This window comes from Xiphias gladius, chromosome 12 (assembly GCF_016859285.1).
Source record: "Xiphias gladius isolate SHS-SW01 ecotype Sanya breed wild chromosome 12, ASM1685928v1, whole genome shotgun sequence".
Classification (NCBI taxonomy): Eukaryota; Metazoa; Chordata; class Actinopteri; order Istiophoriformes; family Xiphiidae; genus Xiphias; species Xiphias gladius.
Window position 1 is genome coordinate 7,057,918 of NC_053411.1, and position 22,675 is coordinate 7,080,592.

General features: G+C 38.1%; 1 protein-coding gene across 3 annotated transcripts in view; it reads left to right on the plus strand.

The window, feature by feature from the left end:
• LOC120797585 (pyruvate carboxylase, mitochondrial-like) overlaps positions 1 to 22,675 on the plus strand; it is a 283,931-nt gene that overhangs the window by 18,281 nt on the left and 242,975 nt on the right. For all 3 annotated transcript variants that reach the window (XM_040141374.1, XM_040141375.1, XM_040141376.1), the window contains exons 5-9: positions 1,870 to 2,035; positions 2,737 to 2,882; positions 6,419 to 6,536; positions 8,333 to 8,400; positions 10,280 to 10,363. In XM_040141374.1, the coding sequence (XP_039997308.1) occupies positions 1,870 to 2,035; positions 2,737 to 2,882; positions 6,419 to 6,536; positions 8,333 to 8,400; positions 10,280 to 10,363 (582 nt within the window). The remainder of the gene's footprint in view (positions 1 to 1,869; positions 2,036 to 2,736; positions 2,883 to 6,418; positions 6,537 to 8,332; positions 8,401 to 10,279; positions 10,364 to 22,675) is intronic.

The window sequence follows — 22,675 nt, forward strand, 5'->3', positions numbered from 1 at the left end:
AACTGAAATGATCTACAAGCTCATCGACACACAAGAAAGGGCAGGTTTGGGGGAGAGAACCGGAATAAATATTTCAAAGGTGTTTTCAGTGATTATATTGTTTTGTGATGACGTCTTTTTGAACATTTATGTGCACAGAGAGAGTGCACTCATAGAAAACACAGGAATGATCAGGGAGTGCAACATCAGTCACCACAACCTTAGAAATGTTCAGACCCTTGGAGATGATTAAGTCCGGAGTGTGCCCTTTGTTGTGTGTGGGCTACATCACATGCTAAGTCAATCCATAGTCACCAAGAACAAAGTTAGTCCCGGGTGTTGTCAACATGGATGTTTAGATCACCATAAATAACTACACAGCCAAAGTCAATACAGATAAGAAGAATTCAGCAGAGTCATCAAAAAAGGTTGCACAGTATTTAGATGGCCTGTAGATATTTAGGAACATAGCTTGAGAGGGGAAATTCAGCTGAAGAGACACACATTCAAAAGTAGTAGTAGTAATTTCCATATCTTCTTGCATTTGAGGGGATCATTAAACAAGATGGCAACTCCACCTCCTTTCTTATGCACTCCAGCTTCACTTATAAAACTGAAGTTGGGAAGATGTTGACTCGATAAGAACAGCTGCTTTGTTATCTCGGTCTAACCAAGTTTCAGTTAAAAACATAAATCAAGTTTAATATTATTTTATTGCCAATGATGTTTAATAAAGCTAGAGTTAATGTGTTAAAAGCATTCTGTCCATTTTTTTGGGACAGACTGTGACTGACGAAGAATGAATGCTAAATTCGACATTGCCCTGTTTCTTAGCAGATTGAGCCTTCTCTTTCTATTACATATCAAAACAGGAATTGAAGTCGTGACCAAAATAACCATCCGCATCCATCCCAGTACCTTCTGTGTGTCTTTTTAGCTATGCTGTATGTGATAATGTGTGTGTTTGCAAATGTGAAAGCACATGTGTGTGATCTTGGTTGTACATATGTGTGTTAACCTAGGTTGTTGTTAGCTTGTGTGTGTGAAGCTTAATCTGCTGTGCATTCATGTCTGTCTTTCTGAGTGGGTGGTTGGCTATACCTGCTTGTGTGCATGCACTTGCTGCATTTTATGTTCATGTGCATGTGTGTGTGTGGTTCCAAGCCTCCTCCGACATACCAGTAACATTTCCCTTAACAACGGGACGGCCCATAATTATAGTCTGCTTCGTATCCAAGAGCAGATGGCGCATACTGATCCTGAGATGGCTCTATCTGTCAAGCTCGGCAGCTACTCTGTCTGTCTGCTATCCTGTGTGTGCGTTTCTCCTACTAGTGTCCTTTGAGTAGATGATGATTAGGGTGACTGCAACTAAGATAGAACAAGAATAAAATGTCCTTTGAGTAGATGATGATTAGGGTGACTGCAACTAAGATAGAACAAGAATAAAGTGTGTCCTTAGCCCACAGTCCCTTTGCTGTGAATGACATGTGAAACCTTTTCACTGGGGAGCAGGTGGTGTGTGCTAAAGCATGAAGGATGGTGTATGTGATGACTTTTTATTCCCATTACTAATAGTCAGCCAAGTGTTAACTGGGGCCTCACAGTGGTTCCCTGTTTAACAGAACTCCTGTTGCTTAGCTGGGCTACATTTCCTTTCTCTGGGCTCCCCTAGCAAATATTTTATCAAACAACTTAAATAAAAACTCAATTAAAAAAAAGAAGTGTTTTAGGCAAATGCTGAATTGTGGACATTTTATTTTTTATTTTTTCACAGTTCAGTTAACTTTAGTGGGATGAGTTTCAAAGCAGTAACCCCGAAGTCAACAGGTACCACGCAGAGAAATATAATGAAAACGACCTTTTTTCTGTCATTCTCTCACTTTTTAGGACAACAATGTGGATGCTATCCACCCAGGCTATGGTTTCCTCTCTGAGCGGGCAGACTTCGCTCAGGCTTGCACAGAAGCAGGAGTGATGTTTGTCGGGCCAAACCCAGAGACGGTCCGCAAGATGGGAGACAAGGTGGAGGCTCGCTCCCTGGCCATCAGCGCAGGTATATAAGGGTGTGACTGGCAAAATTGAGATTAAGGACATGAGGAAGAGTAGATTCAGATAAAGGGTAGGACACAATATTAGCTGCTATAATATACTATTTTTGTAAAAAAATGAGACCGAAGACATGATACTTTATATTATATCTATCTGAGCTTGTTATTACTGATACTCTTCCTGAAAATTGAAACCAAATAAACCTGGTGGTGGTTGTCATGATGATGACTGATCCCTCTCCCTTTCAGCCTGGCATTACTTTGCTAGCATTTGCTTTGGCTTTATTCTCCAAGCATTGATTTCAGCTTTACTGGAGGGGATGAACAGTTTTATAACATACTTTTTCAACCTTGTACTTGCTCCATCTGCCACTATAAGAAATGTGGAAAAATTGAGCTCTCTCTGTACTGGATTACGAGCGCCTTTTTCGTATTTTGTAGTAGCTCGCCTTTGCATTAAAAGAATTTTATTGATTTTTTTTTTTTTTTTTTTTTTTTTTTTTAATTTAAATTAAAAAAAACAAACAAAAAACAAAACTGATCTTATGAGAATTACAGCTATTTTTGAGTCTTATAGGATTACATCAATCATTTTTGCTTTCATAATAATTTTCATAATTGTAGCGCTACTGATTTTTTTTCTTGAACTATAGCATGTAGCATCTTTTAGAGTAACATATTTCTCACTCAACCCACCCTTGTCTAGGTGTCCCTGTGGTCCCAGGAACAAATTCACCCATTTCCAGCCTGCATGAGGCACAGGTGTTTGCCCAAACATATGGCTTCCCGATCATCTTCAAAGCAGCCTATGGAGGAGGTGGTCGAGGCATGAGGGTGGTCAGAGAGTACGAGGTGAGCCTGTCAGTCACTGCTGTACATGATCACTTCTGTGAAAGATGTAATCTAAGGGCTTGCTCTAAAAACATATTTCTTGTCCTGATGGTCGTCCAGCAAAGAGAAAACAAACCCAACTTAATGGCTGGCCAGCCTCACGACAAATTTTTGTTTTCATATTCATTAATTTTCTGTTTGTGTTGCAACAAAGTGACATTGCTTGGGAATTACACCCTGGTCATCTATATCTCCAGCCACCAATCAAGCTGTGTGTTTTTGTGTGTGTGATCTGAAAAGGACTCTGTCACCTAGTGAAACCTGAGTGATTTCTGTGTGTAGGAGGCTCGTTCTCCTGCGTCTGCAGAAACACAAGACATTAAGAAATAATGTGTTTTTAATATTGTTACTGTCCAGGGGCCAATTTTCAAATATGCATCTCAATGTAAAGATGATCTTACCTGTGCATCATCATTTCAACATTATTTTTAAATGATAAAATGTCCTAATATACAAAATATATACATGTAGTTCTATATAATAAATGTAATCAGGATATGAAAGGCTGCAGGTGGGAAAAATACTCTCTTTGAGGAAATGTCTTTAATAACTTGATGTTCCCGGAAACTAGCCATGTATTGTATATCCCTTGGCGGACTCACATCTACCAGTCTGTCACCATCCTCCTCTTCTTCCTCCTCTGGCCATGTAAGGGTGCCATCACCCAGACTGCAATGATGGCCTGTCACAATAGTTGTCACAGTGATGACCACAAAGTACTTTGATGGAGAGAAATGCAGGCCTAAAGTGGAATTTTTGGTTGATGTCACTCTGTAGTTAGTTGTTAGCATGCTCTGGAATCTAGCAAACAATTATGTTTTGTCGTTAAGTAATGCTAATATGACATTAGACATTAATAAGAAAACTAAAAACAGAAATTAGACAGTTAAATAAGCTCAGTCACATAAAATATATTCAATAAGCTTTTCACTGGCTTGGACAGCCAAAATCTGCTCACTCACTCTAAATGCTATTTTGGGAGATGTGAAGAATGTAAAATGGTTGTAGAATTTAAAACTCTAAGAAAAACACTCTTGACCTCAATTAATTGTTGTTGGGAAACTGGACCAAGCGGAACCAATAATACAGTTTCACTTGCCATGGTTCAATGGTAGGGTAATTATGATTATTTATTTTTTTAAATTTATTTATATTACAGAATGCGGGAAATTATTAATGATAAAATAAGACAAACAGAATTTCTAAGTTACCTCAGGAAATCAATATGTGAGAAGGAGCTTAATGTTCTTTTTATCCAAAATATGCATCTCAAAGGGGAAATGAAGTCCCTCAGGCCAGTGACACCAGGAAGTGGCGAGTTGTCACCCCTGTTTATTTCAGTGGGGGCCTAGTGGCAAGTGTCTCAAGTTTGACCACATCGAATTTTTTCAGGAGGCAGCTGGTTGTTGTCTAATCAAATAGAAGAGGGCAGAGATCAGTACTGAATCAAAGCTACACAGAGCAAATCCACCACCTCACCCTTCATGGCTGGTAGCGTTTACTGTTCTTTATTTCTTACTTTGGCTTTTTAAACTACAAACAATAATGAAGTTACAATAAATAATGTTATGCAAATCAGCAGCATAATTTTTTTTCTCTCTTAAAATGTCACATTTATTGAAATTAGTTAGTTTTATTAATTATATAAAGTATACTTCCACAGTCCAATGAGATGTATCCATTTGTCTTGTTTTATTCAACAAACTGTCCAAAACCCAAAGATACTATCCTATACAGTATGAGAAAGGAAAAACACAAAATCCTCATATTTAAGAATCTGGAACCAGCGAATGTTTGGCGTATTTGCTTGAAAAGTGACCCAAATGATTCAGTGATGAAAATAGTTGCCCTTTAATTTTCTGTCAGTCGATTAATCGACTAGATGTTGCAGCTCTAATTTCATTATACTGTTACCATATTATAGGTAGGGTAAACCCTTGACCCAGAGAAAAAATATCACATTCGAACAAGACTGATCAGTGTCAGCCACAGCATTTCCATGCTTTACTCACTAATGAACTCAAGGGAAGGCAGTGTTGTGTTGTAGTCAGTGAGCCTCAAAAGTCAGCAATCCATTGGAAATTATGACCTTTTCTGAGTTGTACCCCAGTTTAATTAGTTGCCGACATTTGTAGTTATTCAGTTGAGTCACAGGGGCCTCAGGAGATGCAGCTGATATGATATATAAGGAAATTGGAAAGAGGTTTCTCTACATAGGTTGACTTTCTATATCATTAAGGCTAGCTTGTGGGTCAGTTGTATGCTGAATTAACAGAGTGAGCCTAAGCATTCGCCACATATTGTAGGGCAAGATGTGTATGTTTACTGATGATCAGTAGCAGTATTGAAGTGTCATATTTTTGCTCAGTTTGACGTGATGTGCTTTCCCAAAGAGTAAGAGAAAAGTAGAACGAAAAGTGGAAAGAGAGCTCCAGTGGCCAGAACTGATAACTGGACTGAACTGATGTGGGAAGAGTACAAATGGGTACAAAAACCTTTAGTCTTTCAAAAGTCTCTGGTGTCATTTACAAAAATAGAGGTACACTAATAACTTTGCAAAGTCTTGGAAATTGGAAATTCTAAGTCAAACACTTCACGCAGTGCTAGGTGCAATTCAGTATTCTTTTCAGTGACTTCTTGTGTCGTAATGAATGTCAAATTAATAGTGATAATTCAGTTGTATGTTTCTAATAATTACAATTCCAGTAATTTATTTGATTCTGATAAGTGGAAGATGGGATGTATAAAGTAGTTTCTCATGCACAATGACACATGATCAGAGATGGGTAAGATTTTAAAGGAATAATTTGACATTTTGGGAAATATGCTCATACCCTCAATGGAAGAATTTGTGGTCATTCTGTGAATTTCATGTCACCTTTCATGCCTGTTTTGGATTTTCTGATAAGCTGCTTTCACAAAAACACAGACCTGCTTTTGATGCTGTTGACATCTGCTACTGCCTTGAGCCCCTGGTTGTTTTGACTCCGAGAGTATCTTTTCTCATGGCTATGAGATGACAGCTGAGGATGGGCTCAAGTATCCTCTGCTGAGGCACTAGGAAGAGGATATGATGATGAATCAGTCTTTCCCCGGTAGAGGGGACTGGATGGGCTGTCAGGACATCACAGACTGACAAACACAGATTGAGTCATAACCTTCAGCATGCTTCGTCGTGACCTCCTACAGCCTGGTCCCAGAGATCTTGTGTAGCATCTTGCTCCCTAAGGGTGTGTAAACATTCATGTCAAAAGAAAAGAAAAATGGGGAAAAAAAAAAGGTGGGGGGGGGCTGCACAACATCACATGTGAATGACAAGGGATATAATACTGATTAAAACGGGAAATAGAAGTCGTACTAAATAAGAGTAAATGACCTGATGCTAGTGGCAGCAAACTTCCTTGAAAACCATGCAGATTCTTTTCCATGACTCTTCTGCCCCCTTGAATAGTAGCACTAACTCAGGCATGTACAAATTTTTCTCATCTATTTGTCAGGAACTTGAGGAGAATTACCAGCGGGCTTACTCTGAAGCCCTGACGGCTTTTGGGAATGGAGCCCTGTTTGTTGAGAAGTTTATTGAAAAGCCAAGACACATTGAAGTGCAGATCCTCGGTAAGTGTACTCTGCGACTTCCTTTGTGTTTGCCTTTTAACTATGTGTCCGTTTTTTGTTTTATGTGAATTGACTGAAGTTCATTAAGAAAGCAAGATACATAGAAGTCCTTGAACTCAGTAGCAGTGTTAGGGTAGGAAGAGATCAACAACGAGAGTGAATGAGATTTTTCCATAACAGAGGATTCTCCAGCCATTATAGATGATGGATAGATATTGCAGCCCTGAAATTCAACACCGACACTTACAGGATGCGTCTGCACTTTGAGCTGATGCTGTATTGTACATGTGAATACGTGTATGGTCATGTGTACATTACCTTAAGTGCTGTTGTCAGCGGTTGTCTGTGTGTGTCTATGTCTATGTAGCATTCAGAATTTACTGCGGCGTTGTCAAGTGTGCATGTGCTCACTGTGATTAATCACTGTCTTTAGGGAATGCAAGGGATTTTGTAAATTTTCTGAAATACCTATAAACATAAAGAGAAAAAAGTAAACACTCTACACCCTAAGTATTTGGACAGTTACACATTTTTGTTCTCCTTCAGGCTCTGAGCTTGAAGGTGCAAAATCTCAGTTTTGAGTAGGTTTATGTCAATAATGAAAGAACTATGTGTGAGATAGAGCCCTTTTAACAAATAGTACCCAAGTTTAAAGGGTTCAATAGTAATTGGACACCTGACTACTAAATTTTTCTTGGGCAGCTGTGTGTTTCAACATGTTGTTCAAGCGCAAAAGAGCTCAAATGTGGCTCAGAGTTGATTCAGATTTGCCATTTAGATTGAGGTGGAGTTGACTGTCAGTATGAGGAGTAAAGAGGTGACCATGAAAGTGAAGAATATAATAATGAGGCTCAAAAAAGCAAAAATCTATCAGAAATATCAAAAGTAGTTGGTTTGCCAAAATCAACAGTTGGGTACACTGTAAAAAAGCAGGGGAACACAGGAAAACTAGTAAATGGCAAATGAGCTGATAGACCAAGGAGGACAAGTCATGTGGATTAGAGGAAAATAATTTGCAAGGTGAAGAAAATCTCCTTTTTTCGACTATTAATCAAATTAATCGGGAAAATAACTGGCATATTAATCGACGGAGTTGTCATTATTTTTCATTAAAATGGTTAGTTTTCTGTAAAATTACTGCATGAAGACAACAAACGTAATTTTTAATAAACATAACATCGTGTTGGGATGCCTTTTTTTTTTTTTTTTAACTCGGTATCAGACTATTCTCCGGCCACGCTTCTGCTGGATTCCCCATACTTAAGGGAAAAATCTGTGATAGTAAAATCAATCGTAAAGATATTTTAAGTGAGCTGTTGAAGGGACCCTTAAACTGTGGTTTTCAAAAGAGTATGTCATACAGTGTGTATAGTCCAGCTAGCAAGACTGCGACCAAAAAGAACCCTGCTGATTCCTTCAGAAGCCTCCATCTGTTACGCAACATAGTGGTACCTCGAGTCATCAGTCTATGGGCACTTACAATGTCAGCGTTGACCAGTGTATCATGTGTAGTTTCCTGATGTATACAGATTGGTTTAAAGACATGGGTTGTAGCAGCAATAACATTGTGAGAATTTGGCCCTATATTTCTGACAGTTCTGACATAGGCTGTCTTTGGTTGACAAAGCTCTAAATGGTCTATCGACGAACATGTCTTTGACACCACCTTCGACTGAATTCGACCACACTATTCAACCACTCCTTCTCCTCATACTCCTGATTATTTTATAATTTTCTTTCTTCCTCCCTGTATCATTTTCTCACCTACTTGTCTCTGTTTCTTGCTCTTTCCTCAGGTGATAAGTATGGTAATGTCATCCACCTCTATGAGAGAGACTGCTCCATTCAGCGGAGACACCAAAAGGTGAAGTTCTCATTTTAAAATTCATCCAACCCAATTTAATGTTTGAATGTATTTAAGATTATCTTCATGGTATTTCTGCTGTATTTCCTAAATTAGCATGAAGTGGATGGTGGGTGGGCATGAAACAAAGGTCATAAGCATGAATCACACCCGCAAGCACTGCAGTCTACTGAATATACAAAAGGCTGTAGCGTTTTATTTCCTTTTTTATTTAGGCAAACAGGGCAGGTCTGAATACAACATGAGACAAAGTGAAAATTGTACTCTAATCGTCACTCAATATGGCAATGCTCTCATCAGAGGAAGCTGATTAACATGTAATATTTAATTACATATTGTCACCTCAAAGCAGTTTCGATCATGTGTTTTCATCACTTTCTTCCTTTCCTTTTAATCAAATTATAGATAATCATATTAGAAACACTGTTCATGCCAGAACTGCTGTTCTTTAATTCAGTGAGACTTAATCTGCCTTTGCCCTTAATCTAAGATCTATTTGAATCTCAAACAAAAATAGTCACATGTTGAAATAGATTTGGGATGGTAGAGCGCCTATAGTATATTTTTAGTTTTTCTAAGTGTCTTGGAAGTGCTATTCCTCCTTGGAGAGGGTTTTATTAGGGGGGGATAAGATCGGATAAAAATGAAGAGTTCTTGTGGTTTTCATTTTTTGAAATCCGACACAGGTCACGTTGTTTTGAACTAGATTCAATTATTTCTCTTGGATGGGTTGACTTGTTTGAAACAGTGGAACGAAAGAGATCAGCCTCCAGCATGGTGAACCCTACTCACCCAGCGGTTATGGCCAGACCAAAGAGAGGCTGAATGTGACTACGAATGACCGACTCTATCTGTTTTTCTAAGGCTAGTGACACATACTGTGTCAAACAGATAGCTATTGTAGGAAAAATGAAAACTAATTATAGTATTTACTATGTTAGTAGAAATCTACTGTAAATGTAGGTTTGTGGTTCTTCTAGTGTCTGTATTTAGAATTACTTGTGAGCTGGAAGTAAATTTTAGAGATTTGAGGGCACTATTAAGCGCTCAAGCAAATTCAGGGAGATCTTCTTTAAAGCTGCACTAAATTATACTTTTCCTTTAACAATGGATCAAATGATTGTGTAATGTGAAAGGGATCACTTGTATTGATGAACCAATAGAGAATTAACACCGAACTCTGCAGTTCCCTGCACCTCTATGGAGGGGGAGGGGGTCAGCATCTGTAAGCTCATTGTTTTCGCTTCACAGCTTGCAATTTTACTGTTTTGGATCACACTCACCACTCTCAAAACCATTTTCCCTTAAATAAAAAAAACAAAAACAAAACACAAAAACCCAAACAGCAGACAGAGCAGTTAAACATAATGGACCATGTTCAGCCATAGAAAAAACATTTTCCTAGTTTTGTTTGCAGTTACTAGTTACAGAGAGCCCTTAAATAATGCTTCATCCATGAAATGAAAGAGATGCAGGGTGGAATAGCATGACTTCTCACTATTTTCACTGACTGTTGTATCTTAAAACCTTGTCTATGAGTTTTAAATTAAATTATTTCGGTGGTACATTAATAAAAATCCTCAAAGGCAGCACACAGTCTAAGACAATTTGGGGGAGGCACATTTCCAGCCTCAGTGTCAGTTTAGCTTGATCAACATAACAAAGTTTTAATTTAGTTGCATGTTTTTTACCCAGATCACACTACAAGTTTCAAAAATGAATTCTTAGAACTGTTCCAGATGCAGGCTTTGCAGGTGATGAGTATATCAAGTTAAAATGTGGAAATTTTGTTATCCTGACATTGACCGTTCACTGCAATTCTGTTCTTAAAATATTGTGGTCACTATGGCATTATCAATAACAGCCTCTTGTTTTGAAGGTTGTGGAGATTGCTCCAGCTTTCCAACTGGACCCACACCTGAGAGACCGACTTCACGCTGATGCAGTCAACCTCGCCAGACAGGTATGGTTGTGTGTTTGGTGTTGAAGCCACAAGGCTCTCATGATTTCTGCTGTCCCTTTCAGTCTACCACACAGGCATTTCCTGAAGATTCCAGTTAACGAAACCATTTCATTATATTAGGGAAAATGATCCTGAAGGAAATAGAAAAACAATTAAAAGATCCTCTACTTATAATATGTGTGTATTTAGATAGTGTTACATATTCATGTGGCTGTAGCATGATGTTAAGGCAGCTTATTCACATGGAAGCAGTATTTCCTTTGAGCTCTCAAGGCAGGTGACAGCACTTTCAATATGCAGCGTTAGTTTTTAACACTTGTTGAGAAAAGTTGGCAGACTTGAGCAGAAATTGCTCACTAGAACTGAAAAAGCTTTCCTGGCGAGAACGCTCGAGAATTGGTTTGTGTTTAGGAAGTCTGAGCAAATTCCTAATGCTATTCATGTTTCTGTCTATAAATGGTCTGCAAAACAACTGGATTCTCCCCAGGAATTTTAATGCACTATGTACCTGTGATTCAAATGAGGGGGACATTAGTGCTTTACCAAACTGTGAAAATGATAATGCTATTTGAAATAGATGTCAGCAGTACGGACAGTAAATGCAATTCTGGAAATGAGCATTTGAACAGTTTTTGAGTGTATTTTTCGAGAGCAATTTACAATGATTGTCACCTATTGTTCACTCTGTGTAGGTAAAATATGCAAAAACATTCCCTGCAAAATGAAAACTCACCTTGTATTTAGCCTTTTAAAAAAAAAAAGAGAAAAAAAAAGTTTTTGGCCTTAATATTGCCAAAAAGTTGGCTAAACTAAGACAGCTTCATTTAAGTCAAGCCTCATCTCTCAGAGGGGATTTCAAGTAATGGCCTTTTCAGGTAATGGGCCAGTTGAAGAATGGATAGAAGTGAGGGGGGAAGAGTGGGAGAGGACAGAGACAAGAATGGTGAATGCTAAAGAAATGACCTTGATGATAGTGATGGAGAAATGGAGATATAAGAGAGAGAGAGAAACTTTTTTTTTTTTTTCCTGCAGTAATCAAATCACTTCACACAGCTTATCTGCTTAAAGTAATGAACCATATTTCCTTGTGTGTTAAGAGCAGTAGCAGTGGCAAACTGTTGTCCATTACTCTCTGCATATTACCATTTGAGACAAGCGAATGATGTGTCTCCTCAAATGACAATGTGTGGATGACGGGTACCAACAAGAGTATAGCATGCATGCACGCTCAGGGACTCACCTGTTTACTATTCTTTCGAGGACCTGGCACAACCATGGTGGGCTGTCTGTGTGAGAGCACTTGCTGCTGTTGTTGCTTCATGCAGGAGGAAGATTTTCTCCCGTTTCCAAGCCTTGAATTAAAGTAAATGAAAATCTATTAAGTGAATCTATTTCACGTCATATGCACATAGTAGACATAATTGCCATTATCAGTAATATATTTTGGTTTGTGCTTACCAAGGCTGTGCGCTTGATTTGTAACTAAAAGCGTATTGCATGAAAACAAATGGAAGCTCTATCTTTGCAAAAATAAAAATATTCATTGCAACATTTAATGTGCTCACATAAACATGCGTAGAGCAAGATAATCATAAAAGGAGGCTGGTAAAGGATGGGAACATGCTTCAAGCTCAGTGCTTTTCTTCAGTCAGTATGTAGGGGAAATGACAAAGAACCTAAATATTTGAAAAAAGGAAGAAAATAGAAGTTAGATGACCCCATCTGTGACAGATCAATTGTTTAAAGATTATCAAAAAATATACAGGTTAATGGTAATAAGATGATAGTCATATTAACACTAATGACAATTAAAAATGTAAATATTGTGAACAAGTAATGTGACTACAATGGAAAATTTGTTAGGTAATTGATTTGCATTATAGGAATAGTTCAACATTTTGGGAAATTTGCTTATTTGCCTTCTTGCCAAGAACTGGATGGGAAGATCAATACCAATTTCGTATTGTCAAATAGCCAGGAGAAGGTTAGGCTGGCTTAGTTTAGCATAAAGACTGGAAACGGGAAAACAGCTAGCCTGGTCATTTATGTATGTTTTTAAGAAAAAAAAAATTGTTTGATTAATAGAAAGACAATAGATAGGGCACAGGCTCAATTAAAGTATTCATAAATGGTTAGAATACAAACATTAAGAAATGCTTCAAAGTTACAGGAAGTGTTTGATTTAGGTGAGGTTGTGGGTTATTTCATGAGACCACTAAGAGTAGAAAGGGGTCTTTCTGAGATCAGTGCAGACACTGAATAAGTCCTTAGAAGTATAGTAATACAGACATAAATAAGAAGTCTCACACATGCAGCGGAATGATCAAATCTGCAGCATTTAAGATTATCACCAGGGGTCTCACTTTCTCCTTCTCTTCTCATTTGCTTTTTTTCTAGCTTCAGATATACCCCTCCCCCACTGCCTCTTTTCCCTCTTTCCCTCACTCCTGTCTGTCGTTGCATTTCTCTGGTATGTGTTGTGATTGCATTTCACTTTGTGTCAGTCCCCACAGTGAAGGCTTCCTCTTCAGAGCTGAGCACAGCTCTCACTGCAGGTGCTGAAACCTGCTCCCTGAGCAATGCTGAGGCTGAACTTTGGTACTTAGTTGGGTATTATTAATGTGTGTGTTTGTCACAGCCTGCGTATGTATGTGTGTGAGAATGAGAGACTGTGCAAGGTGCCATGTATTTTTAATGTGTTGTGTGGTCTTTAAAGAATAGAAAAAGCCAGAGATGGTACATTTATACAGAACATATGGGTTGGCGTACTATTGTAGCTCTTGCCCATACACAAACACACACATTAACAGGTATATATAGTTGTCTCAAGTAGCCAGTTTTCTATAGTTTATTATTTTTGTTGAGACATTCGGACATAAACTCCTTCAGTGCTGCACTAAAAGGTAATTCTGCTCAGACAACTTAATGCGTCCAGTCCAATTTGCAGTGTTATTAGTGCCTTTTCATTTTTAATCTGCATCTCATTGGAATGTAATGGCATAGTATTCAACACATTAATTTGCCACTGTATTGTGTGTCTCTCCCTAGTTTGCTTGTACCTACACACCACTAAGTCTATAACTTGGGTAAAAACACACTTGGTATACATATTGAAAGATTATGTACGATTATGGACATAAGTATTTGGAGAGTGACATAATTTTCGTAATTTTGCCTCTGTACACCACCATAATTGATTTGAAATGAAGCCATCAAGGTGTGATTGAAGTGTGGACTTTCAGCTTTAATTCAAGGGGTCTAAAAAAATGTTGCATTAACCGTGTAAAAATTTCAGCCATTTTTATACATAGTCCTTCATTTTCATAGGCTGAAAAGTAATCGGACAATTGATCAGTTTCATGGCCAGGTGTGGCCTGTTCCCTTATTATTTCATGACAAATGAAGCAGATGAAAGGTCTGGAGTTGATTCCAAGTGTTGAATTTGCAATTGGTAGCAGGATGAATTCTGAGGCGTATAGGGCTATACTATCTGCTAAGACTCAGCCAAATGCTGCAAAACGGATGGGACACTGCTTCACACTTCAGATGGATAATGACCAAAAAACATCCTGCAAAAGCAGCCCAAGAGCGTCGCAGGGCAAAGAAATTGATTATTCAACAATGGCCAAGTCAGTCACCTGATCTCAACCCAACTGAGGATTCTTCTCACTTGCTGAAGACAAAACTGAGGGCAGAAAGACCCACATAAAAGCAGCAACTGAAAAGGTTGCTGCAGTAAAAGCCTGGCAAAGCATCTCAAGGCGGGAAACTCAGCATTTGGTGATGTCCATCGGTGCCAGACTTCAGGCAGCCATAGACCGCAAAGGGTTTTCATCCAAGTATCAAAAATAATCCTACTTGTACTGCTTTGTCCAATTACTTTTCAGGCTCTCAAAATGAGGGACTATGTATAAAAATGGCTTTAATTCTTTAACATTTAATGTGATATTTTTCTTAAAGCCCTTGAATTAAAGCTTAATGTCTACACTTCAATCACATCTTGAAGGTGGTGTACAGAGACAAAATTATGACAACTGTCACTTTCCAAATACTTATATACCTAACTGTGTATATATAGAAAGATACACTAGATGATATACTGTCTGCACTCTTAGTTTTCTATGCTTACACACACTCCCTCACACACATGCACATTTACCATCATTTCTCCTACTCCCCAACACACACCTGCTATTTCTTAGCTCTTATCTGGACTTAATGGCAGCTCCATAGTGCTGGCACTCTGTCCCCCTTCATCTCGTGGTCTGTACATATCGCCCATCTTCCATTATCGGCAGCCTCCATCTGAGTCTTTCAGAGAAACAGTGCAGTCTTTGAACTCGCTGCAGGCCACAGCATTTCCTGATAGAATGTCCTAGAGAACAAAGTTGCCTGGCAACACTGACGGCTACAGGAAGTTACTTCAGCTCTCAGTAAAAGTGGTTGAGCTTAGAGTGGTGCATATCAAGGCAGAGCTCACAAGAAAATCAGAGATATTGTCAAATGGTCCACTTTGCTGTAATGTGTTATCTGCTGCTCAAACAGCATATTTTGTACACTGGCTTGGAAATGGTTAGTTTTTTTTTTTTTTTTATCTCTTCAGCTCTCTGATTGTCTGGCTGCTGTGTCATTGCCTTATTGTCTGTTTTCAGCGGGAGGACTGTTGCTGACATTTAATTTAACCAACACATGCAATATCTCAGCCAGTCCTGATTAGTTTTATGAATGATGCATCTCAGTGTGAGGTTTTTATAATCAAAGTGATTGGCCCACTGATTGGACCCTTCCTTTCTTGCTCAATCATCCATGTGCTGTATGTGACGATTTTGTCTTTTTAATACCTCTTTGATATCTGCATTGCTGTGCAGCAATTGTATCAGGTATTTTTACATCTGCGATGGATTGAGAAAGTTTGAATACACCACTCTGGAGTAGATCAAGCGTAGATAGCAGCAGACCCCCTCTGCTTTGTCTTGCTTGGTGGACATGAGTTTTAGGACAGGAAGTGAAGTTGAATACCTGCATTTGGGCATAAATCCTCCTTTCCCCACCGTCAACAAGTTATATGTGCTGTGTATAAGGCGTGCAACCTCTTTGCACAAATGGGCTGAGATTTACTCACAAAATAACATGACTGAGAAACTCAAGTTTCATCGACTGCCCCAAGGTAGTTGTGTCAATTACAAGTGGAAAAAAAAATAAAAAAATAAATAAAAATTATATAATTTTTTTTTTTTTTTTTTTTTTTTGCTGGTTTGCTATCCAGGCAACTGTATAGTTGATAATTGATTTTTAAAAAAAACATCAGTTATCATTGCTTTTTACTAAACTGCTGAGAAGGATGGTAATTAACATTGAATGTCCTTTCCTTAGTACTTTCAGAAGAGTGTGCATTTTGTGGAACATAGTAAAAATTGTTCAGTGTCATTTAAGACTAAAGTTTCAGGAAGTTTTCCCACAAGGTCTTTCTGCATTGTGGCTGACCTAGGCTCATCTAGTTCTTATTTCTCTTTTAAATTGTTTTTTCTTTCTTGAACATTTCCCTTTTTTTCCAAGTTGATTTTGTCCTTTCTCAGCCATCACAGGTTTATCCCTTCCCTCCTTTCTAACTCCCTGGCCTCAAACTGCTCAGATCTTGTATAAATGTTAAAGTCCCAGTATTATACCGTGCCATCAGTGTTCACAGGTTCTTTGTTTTTTAGCAGTTCAAGATATACTGTACATACTCTATACGGTACTGTATATTGTGTATGTCTAGAAAATAGATATAATTCCACCCCAGCAGCAAGGATATTTGAGAGCGGTTTTAGGTGGGGCTTAGCAACAATGCCCAGTTACTAGCTACATTTTTTCAGCAGACTACTGGTATTATAAACTGCTTTGTGATATTATTCTGTTTAATAGTTGTTGTTTTTTTTTTTTTTAAAGTTTTGAACAAGTTTGCTTTTGCAACTTGAACTTGTTCTTTTCAGTGCTCGTTGTTTTAATGATCCTTTTGCAGGGTTTTCCCTCTGATTATAAGACTTAGGTGCAGTGCCTAATCATTTTTCTGCAGTACCTAAACCGAATAAATGGAATAAACTCTGCTGAGAGTTCTCTGCCATTCTGAGGAGAGAGGATCCCGATTGGCCCTAATATAATATAATATAATATATAATAATATAATATATATAATTCAAAGAGTTATAGTACAAAATAACATTCAGGTTGTTTATTGTTGATAGTAATTAGACATACAGTTCAATGGAAACAGATTATATAATTATAATTCCTTTAACTCATTTTGTTCTTGTGGTTCCTTTTTAGCTTCTTTTGCTTAAAAATAGGTTATTATATTCGGTCCAAATGTCATGATATAGTAATATAACAGACCATGGCTTTTGCCATTTTTATATACTATTTTTTTCCGGTATTATGCTGCACTGTCTCACCCACACTTTGGGCTTTTTCCAGTTAATCTTGGAGCTGTCTTTATGTTGCAGTTTGGCAGCAAGTTTTTGCACTCTCTTCAAGCCTCTATATCATGATTGGGATTTGGCAGAGGTAGCTGCTGTGAAGGAGGGTAAGCAACGGGGAAAACATAGTCTGAGCCACAGTGATCACGCTTTTTGAATAGCTACAATGAATTTTGTTTGTTTATTGTCAACTGACTCTACAGTTTGAAGATGGTTAAAGCCACACGAGAGCATTAACATTGTATAAGTGTGAAGGACAAAACATGTCTCACACAGGATGTGTCCCATTGAAATGAGAGTAGTACTTGACAGTCCTTGGAATGGTTGTTAGCTAAAGAATAGGCACACCTCATTGACTACTCGTGTTTGCGTATGCATGTAATGTCACTTTAGATGTCTGTGGGCAACAAAACTATGCGTCTAATTAGCTCAACATTTGTATCGGTGCTTGTAAAAGGAGAGACAGGCAGGTGTGTGTTTAAAGGTGACTTTCATGTCATCAAAGACTCAGTGTCAATTTAACCGTAAAACAGGGAATAGACAGACTAATTGTCAGATACTCGTGCAGCTGTAATTAGGAACATAGTTCTGGTATTTGTGTGGGTGAAGAATGTTGAAAAATTAGACTGTTGCATTTTACACTGTGTATGATATAGTCTCGCCCACTCCATTTTGTTAGTGGTTTTTGGGTGGTGAAGAGGGAGGTAAACGTTTTTGTTTTTGGCAGAAATTAGCACACAACATTGAAGCTGGGCCAGAAAACAACTCTAATCATTCTTCGCTATTTCACGGAGCAAAAGGAGTGGAAGAGGGCAGAAAATTGCTAATTTGCTGGTGTGTTTTAAGTTACAGATGGAGAGATTAGAACTGGAGACAAAGATTGAAATCTGTTTGCAGGATGATTTGAAGACAAGCATAATTTGTGGCTGAGTGTGTTGGAGAAATAATTTCTGTTCAGTATATTTCCTGTGGCTTCCTGCTCATTTTCCCGCTAACCCCTGAGAAGACTGCTACTCAGAAGCACAAGTATGTCCACGACTCATCAGCGCACTCAACAAAGCAATGTCTGCATATATCTGTGTGCCAGTGAGATGGTACAGTGCTGTACGTGTGTGTGTGTGCATACAATGCAGTCTAAAAGTCTGTGTTCTAACTACAGGCTGGTATATATATTTTTAAAAATACCTTAAAGAGTAACTCTGGTGTTGTTTTTTATATTTTTCTTGTGAAATAAGTTCCTTGAAAAGATCAAAATAAACAATGTGTTTGTCTTGATAGTATTTGGCTTCCCTACTCTCTGCAGCACTCAGCCCACAGCCCATCCACTCCTGCTAAAGATGTAAATCTTTAAAAAATGGGTCACACATATATAGTTTAATTTCCTAAAACATTGGGCGGTGTAGTTTTTAGCAAATATTACTGAAACAGGAGTAAATTGTACATTTGTTTGGGATTATTTTCAGACGCAGATTAATACATTCAGTGGTGTAGTGGGCAGTTACATCAGATAGATGATGTATGTCAGATTGACACACATTAAAGCAAAGTAAATGTGTTTATGTAATGAAGAATGTCCCCCAGTAAAACTGTAGCGAGCTGGTGTTTTAATAGTTTTAGCTTAGCCAGTAGTTTGGCTACACAGCAAATGCTTGTTACTAATATCAAATTAATTGTTGGTTTTGGTCTTTTCATGGGAAAATATAACCAGATTTATCCTTTAATTGTATGTTTGTCCTAGTTCTGTCAGAAACAGGTTAATTAAAAGGTACATTTAAAGATGTACCCAGTCTTTAAGTTTGTTAAAATAATGACTTCATTCAAGTATTTATGGAGGTGTTATTACCTCTGCCAAGGAGGTTATGTTTTTCACCTGTGTCTGTCTATTTGTTAGCAGGATCACACCAAAAGTACTGAGCTGATTTGCACCAAATGTGATGGAGGGATGGGGCATGGGCCAGGGAAGAACCCATTAGATTTTGGTGTGGATCCAGTTGAAGGGGCGGATCCAGGAATCTTTTATCACTTTTTCAATACTGGGAGAGAGGGCATTTTTTTACATTTTGGTCAATGTTTAACCTTGGCGAAGGTATGCGTTCAACTGAGTGCCATTCAAGTTTGTTTTGTTTTGTATTGTATTTTTTCAGTGTTTGAATTCCACTACTGGGCAACAGATGGCAATTTAGATTGACTTTTTTGCTTTTCAGTTTCATATGTGTAACTGTCGTTATACCTAAATGAGCGATCATTGTAGAAACAAAATTAAATAAACCTTTCAATCATAACATGTTAATTCCCAGATAAAGCATCACTAACTGATGTGACAGAAATTTTTATTTTCTTTGCAGCCGTTAAAAGTCGGCAACCTTGTATATTTTACATATGAACTGCTTTCTTATGACCTTGAAGCACTTTGAAATACATGGAAAAGTCATTTTAAATGAATGAAGAAAAGATATACAGACAGGTGACAAATTAAAAGGAAAAAACCAACATAAAGCGTCTTAGTAAGGTGTTGGGCCACCACGTGCCGCCAGAACAGCTTTAATGCACTTTGGCATCTATTCTACAAGTCTCTGGAACTACTGGAGGGATGGACACCATTCTACAGAAAAAGATTCCCTCATTTGGTGTTTTGATGATGGTGGTGTAGAGCGCTGTCTAACACGTCAGTCCAAAATCTCCCATAGGTGTTCAGTTGGGTTGAGATCTGGTAACTGCGAAGGCCGTAGCATATGATTCACATCATTTTCATTCTCATCTAACCAGAGAGTTGATTTTCTGTTTTTCTAAGGTCTTAATGTATGTGCATCATGGCCAACAAATATGCGCTGTCGACCACAATTTCTGACCCTGTTCACTGATGTCTTTCCCATTGATCCAACTACAGATGTCACTTTAGTCACTGTTCGTATTGAAACACCAGCCAGTTGAGCAGTCTTTGTGAATGAAGCGCCTGTCATCCATGCCCCAACAATGAACCCTCTTTCAAAGTCACTTAAATCTTTTCCCCTTACCATCTTGATACAAAGTTAGAATCAACTTGGCCTGCTCAGCATTTTTATACATTGCCACAGAGCATGATTGGATGATAGTTGCTTAATTGTACCATGCAGTGAACCTGTGTGGAAGCATCTGCATTTATTTTCTCCACTCATTTATTCAGGTTTTTCCTTAAATTTCTGACCCGTCTGTATGATGCATATTCATTTAAGAGAAGAAGGGTTTCCCATTTCTCCCTTCAAGTACGTGTGTATCTTGAATCTTTGGAGTTTGTTATAATGGTGTGAATATGTCTGCAGCTGAACATCATCCATAATTAACTAATAGGACCTACTATTGCTTATGTGTGTGTTTGTGACATCACGTGCTTTCTTTTGAGTGTGTGTCAGTCTTTGCTACCATCTTGTTAGGTGTTTGAGTGCTCTTGCTCCATGTCTTTCTGTAAGCTCTGATTTTCGTATACGCACGTCTGTCAATCCACCGAGGGTCTTAAGCGTGGAATTAGCTCTGCTGTCAATCATGGCGACGGTGAATGAAGAGATGACACGCTCTCACTCAGACAAGTCGTGTCCCTGGTAGACAAACGCGCACGCACATACACACATTCATACATGAGGGCTTCACAAATTCAGATTGACACTTCGTCTCTGGAGGTGGTCAGTATACTGTGAACATTACTACTTACAGACCCATAAACACCCTGCATGTATGTGTGTCTCTGTGTGTTTTTGTCCCATTTTAACTTAAAAATCTCTAGCACTTTTTGCCCTGAAAGCATATTTTAATATTCCATCAGGAAAACCAGCATTTGGAAATGGGGTAGATGAAAAATGTTCCACTTCTTCTCCCAGTGAGCTCATGCATCAGTCAGTTTTCAGCTTGTTTCTTTTCTCTACTTTAATTATTTATGTTCAGGCGCTCATGTTTGTCTGTTTTCCTATTTGACTTGATTTCTTTTTTGGTGTCTGCACCTGTTAATCTCTTTTCCTTCGGTGGATCTTTGTACTGTGTTGTCTTCTTACATATTCAATATTCTGGTATCTAATTCTAAAAATTTGCTTCTTTCCCCTGTCTTCTCTGCTTCCAAACTTGTTTTCTTTCATCCTTTATTTCTTCTGCACTCTTTTAATTTTAGTTGAAATTAATCCTAAGAAGGTCGACCATGGCAAAGCACATATGCGTAATTTTATAGACAAAAATTAAAATTATCTACTTAGACTAAAAGGGGAAAAAAACATTCAATGATATAAGTCACAATGATCCAGTATCAATTTTTAAAATCCTAAGATTTCATTCTCGGTGAATATCTGTGCATTAGTGCATTGGTCACCAACCTGTTTTGCTTTTGACCCTTTAAAGCAAAACAGGCTGCATGTGTTGGAATTGGATGCACTTTAAACAGTGATTTAATTTTCTGATTGATTCATTTACATAGTTTTAGAGGCCTGGAGAGGTAAATCTACCAAGTATCTTTCTATAATGATTTAAAAAAAAAAAAATAAAAAAAAACAAACAGAAAAATAGACACTTGTGAACAAAATACAATTAGGGAATCACAATATCTAAAACATCTTGGAGACCAAGTTATTACCACATACACAAAAAAAAAAAATAGATTTCAAGTCAAAAGTAACACAAGGGCTTTGTGTATGTGGAATAAATAGAAGTTTCAAGTTTCCGAATACATTGTAATTAGTGCTTTCATATTTATGCAATACAGGGAATTAGACAGATGTAAGACTAATCAAATTAAATTGAAATGAATCAAATTAGATGATCGCTCCCCATAATTAATTTAGTCCTATCATGTACAAATGAATAAATCTGTTTAGCTCTTTGTTGTTGTAATGCAGTTATTCAACCTATGACCAGATGTGAAAACTACTGTTAGCACCCAGTGTCTGAAGGGATTTTTATGAGAGAGACTGGTACAAAAACTGAGTTTCAAAAAATGCCCAAGAAATGTCACACTAATGCCCACAGTATTGGATTGACAAGTGGTCTGATGGAAGCACATTACAGAAACACAACAGCATTGATGACAAAGACCAACAATAATGCACATTTGCACATTACAGCTGTAACTACAAGCTAACCCATAATAACTGAATTTATCATAAGTAAAAATAGGTAATAACTGCTTTCTCTTCCAATTCCTCAAATCTCTGTGCTTTGATCCTCTTTTCATTCTTCCCTTCTCCATATTCGTTAGCTTGGTCACAGTATCTGTGTATGTGTGGTGTGCTCCATTATCTGCAGAGGACAAAGACAGATTCTGCTGTGGTGTGTGTAATGTAGGATGCATGAAGTAGTGCAGGAATCTTGCACGTCAGGGTGACATTGGAACTTGTAATTGGATGGGTGCTATTTTGAGCATCCGTGGCCTGTATCCTTATGCCTGGAGAATCCTCATGCCTGTGTGTGCTGCGTGTATTTGTGAATTCAATCAGAGTAAGTGTCATATTGAAATGGACAGTGCTTTTTTTTTAATTGATTATTAACATGAGTGAGTGTGTGTGTGTGTGTGTGTGAGGATTTAAGATGAGCAAATAACACTTTTTGGGAATTGATTCCTTCAGACAGGAAAGTCAGCGATCTGAGATTGTCTAGAAGGGAGACAAAGATGGGAGGATCGAGAGAGGGAGGTATAAATGGAGATTGGAGGGTGAGAAAGCACCAGACAGTAAAGCACAAAGTAAAAAGAGGGAGAGGAAGGGAAAGGAAAAAGACAAACCTGTTAATGCAAAGAGTATACAGAGACAAAGTGAGGTGGTCAGATAATTCAGGGACTGAGACAAGAAGTAGGGAGGTAAAGACAAAAAAGGGGAGGTATTGATTGTTTCCGCCAGCTGGGGGG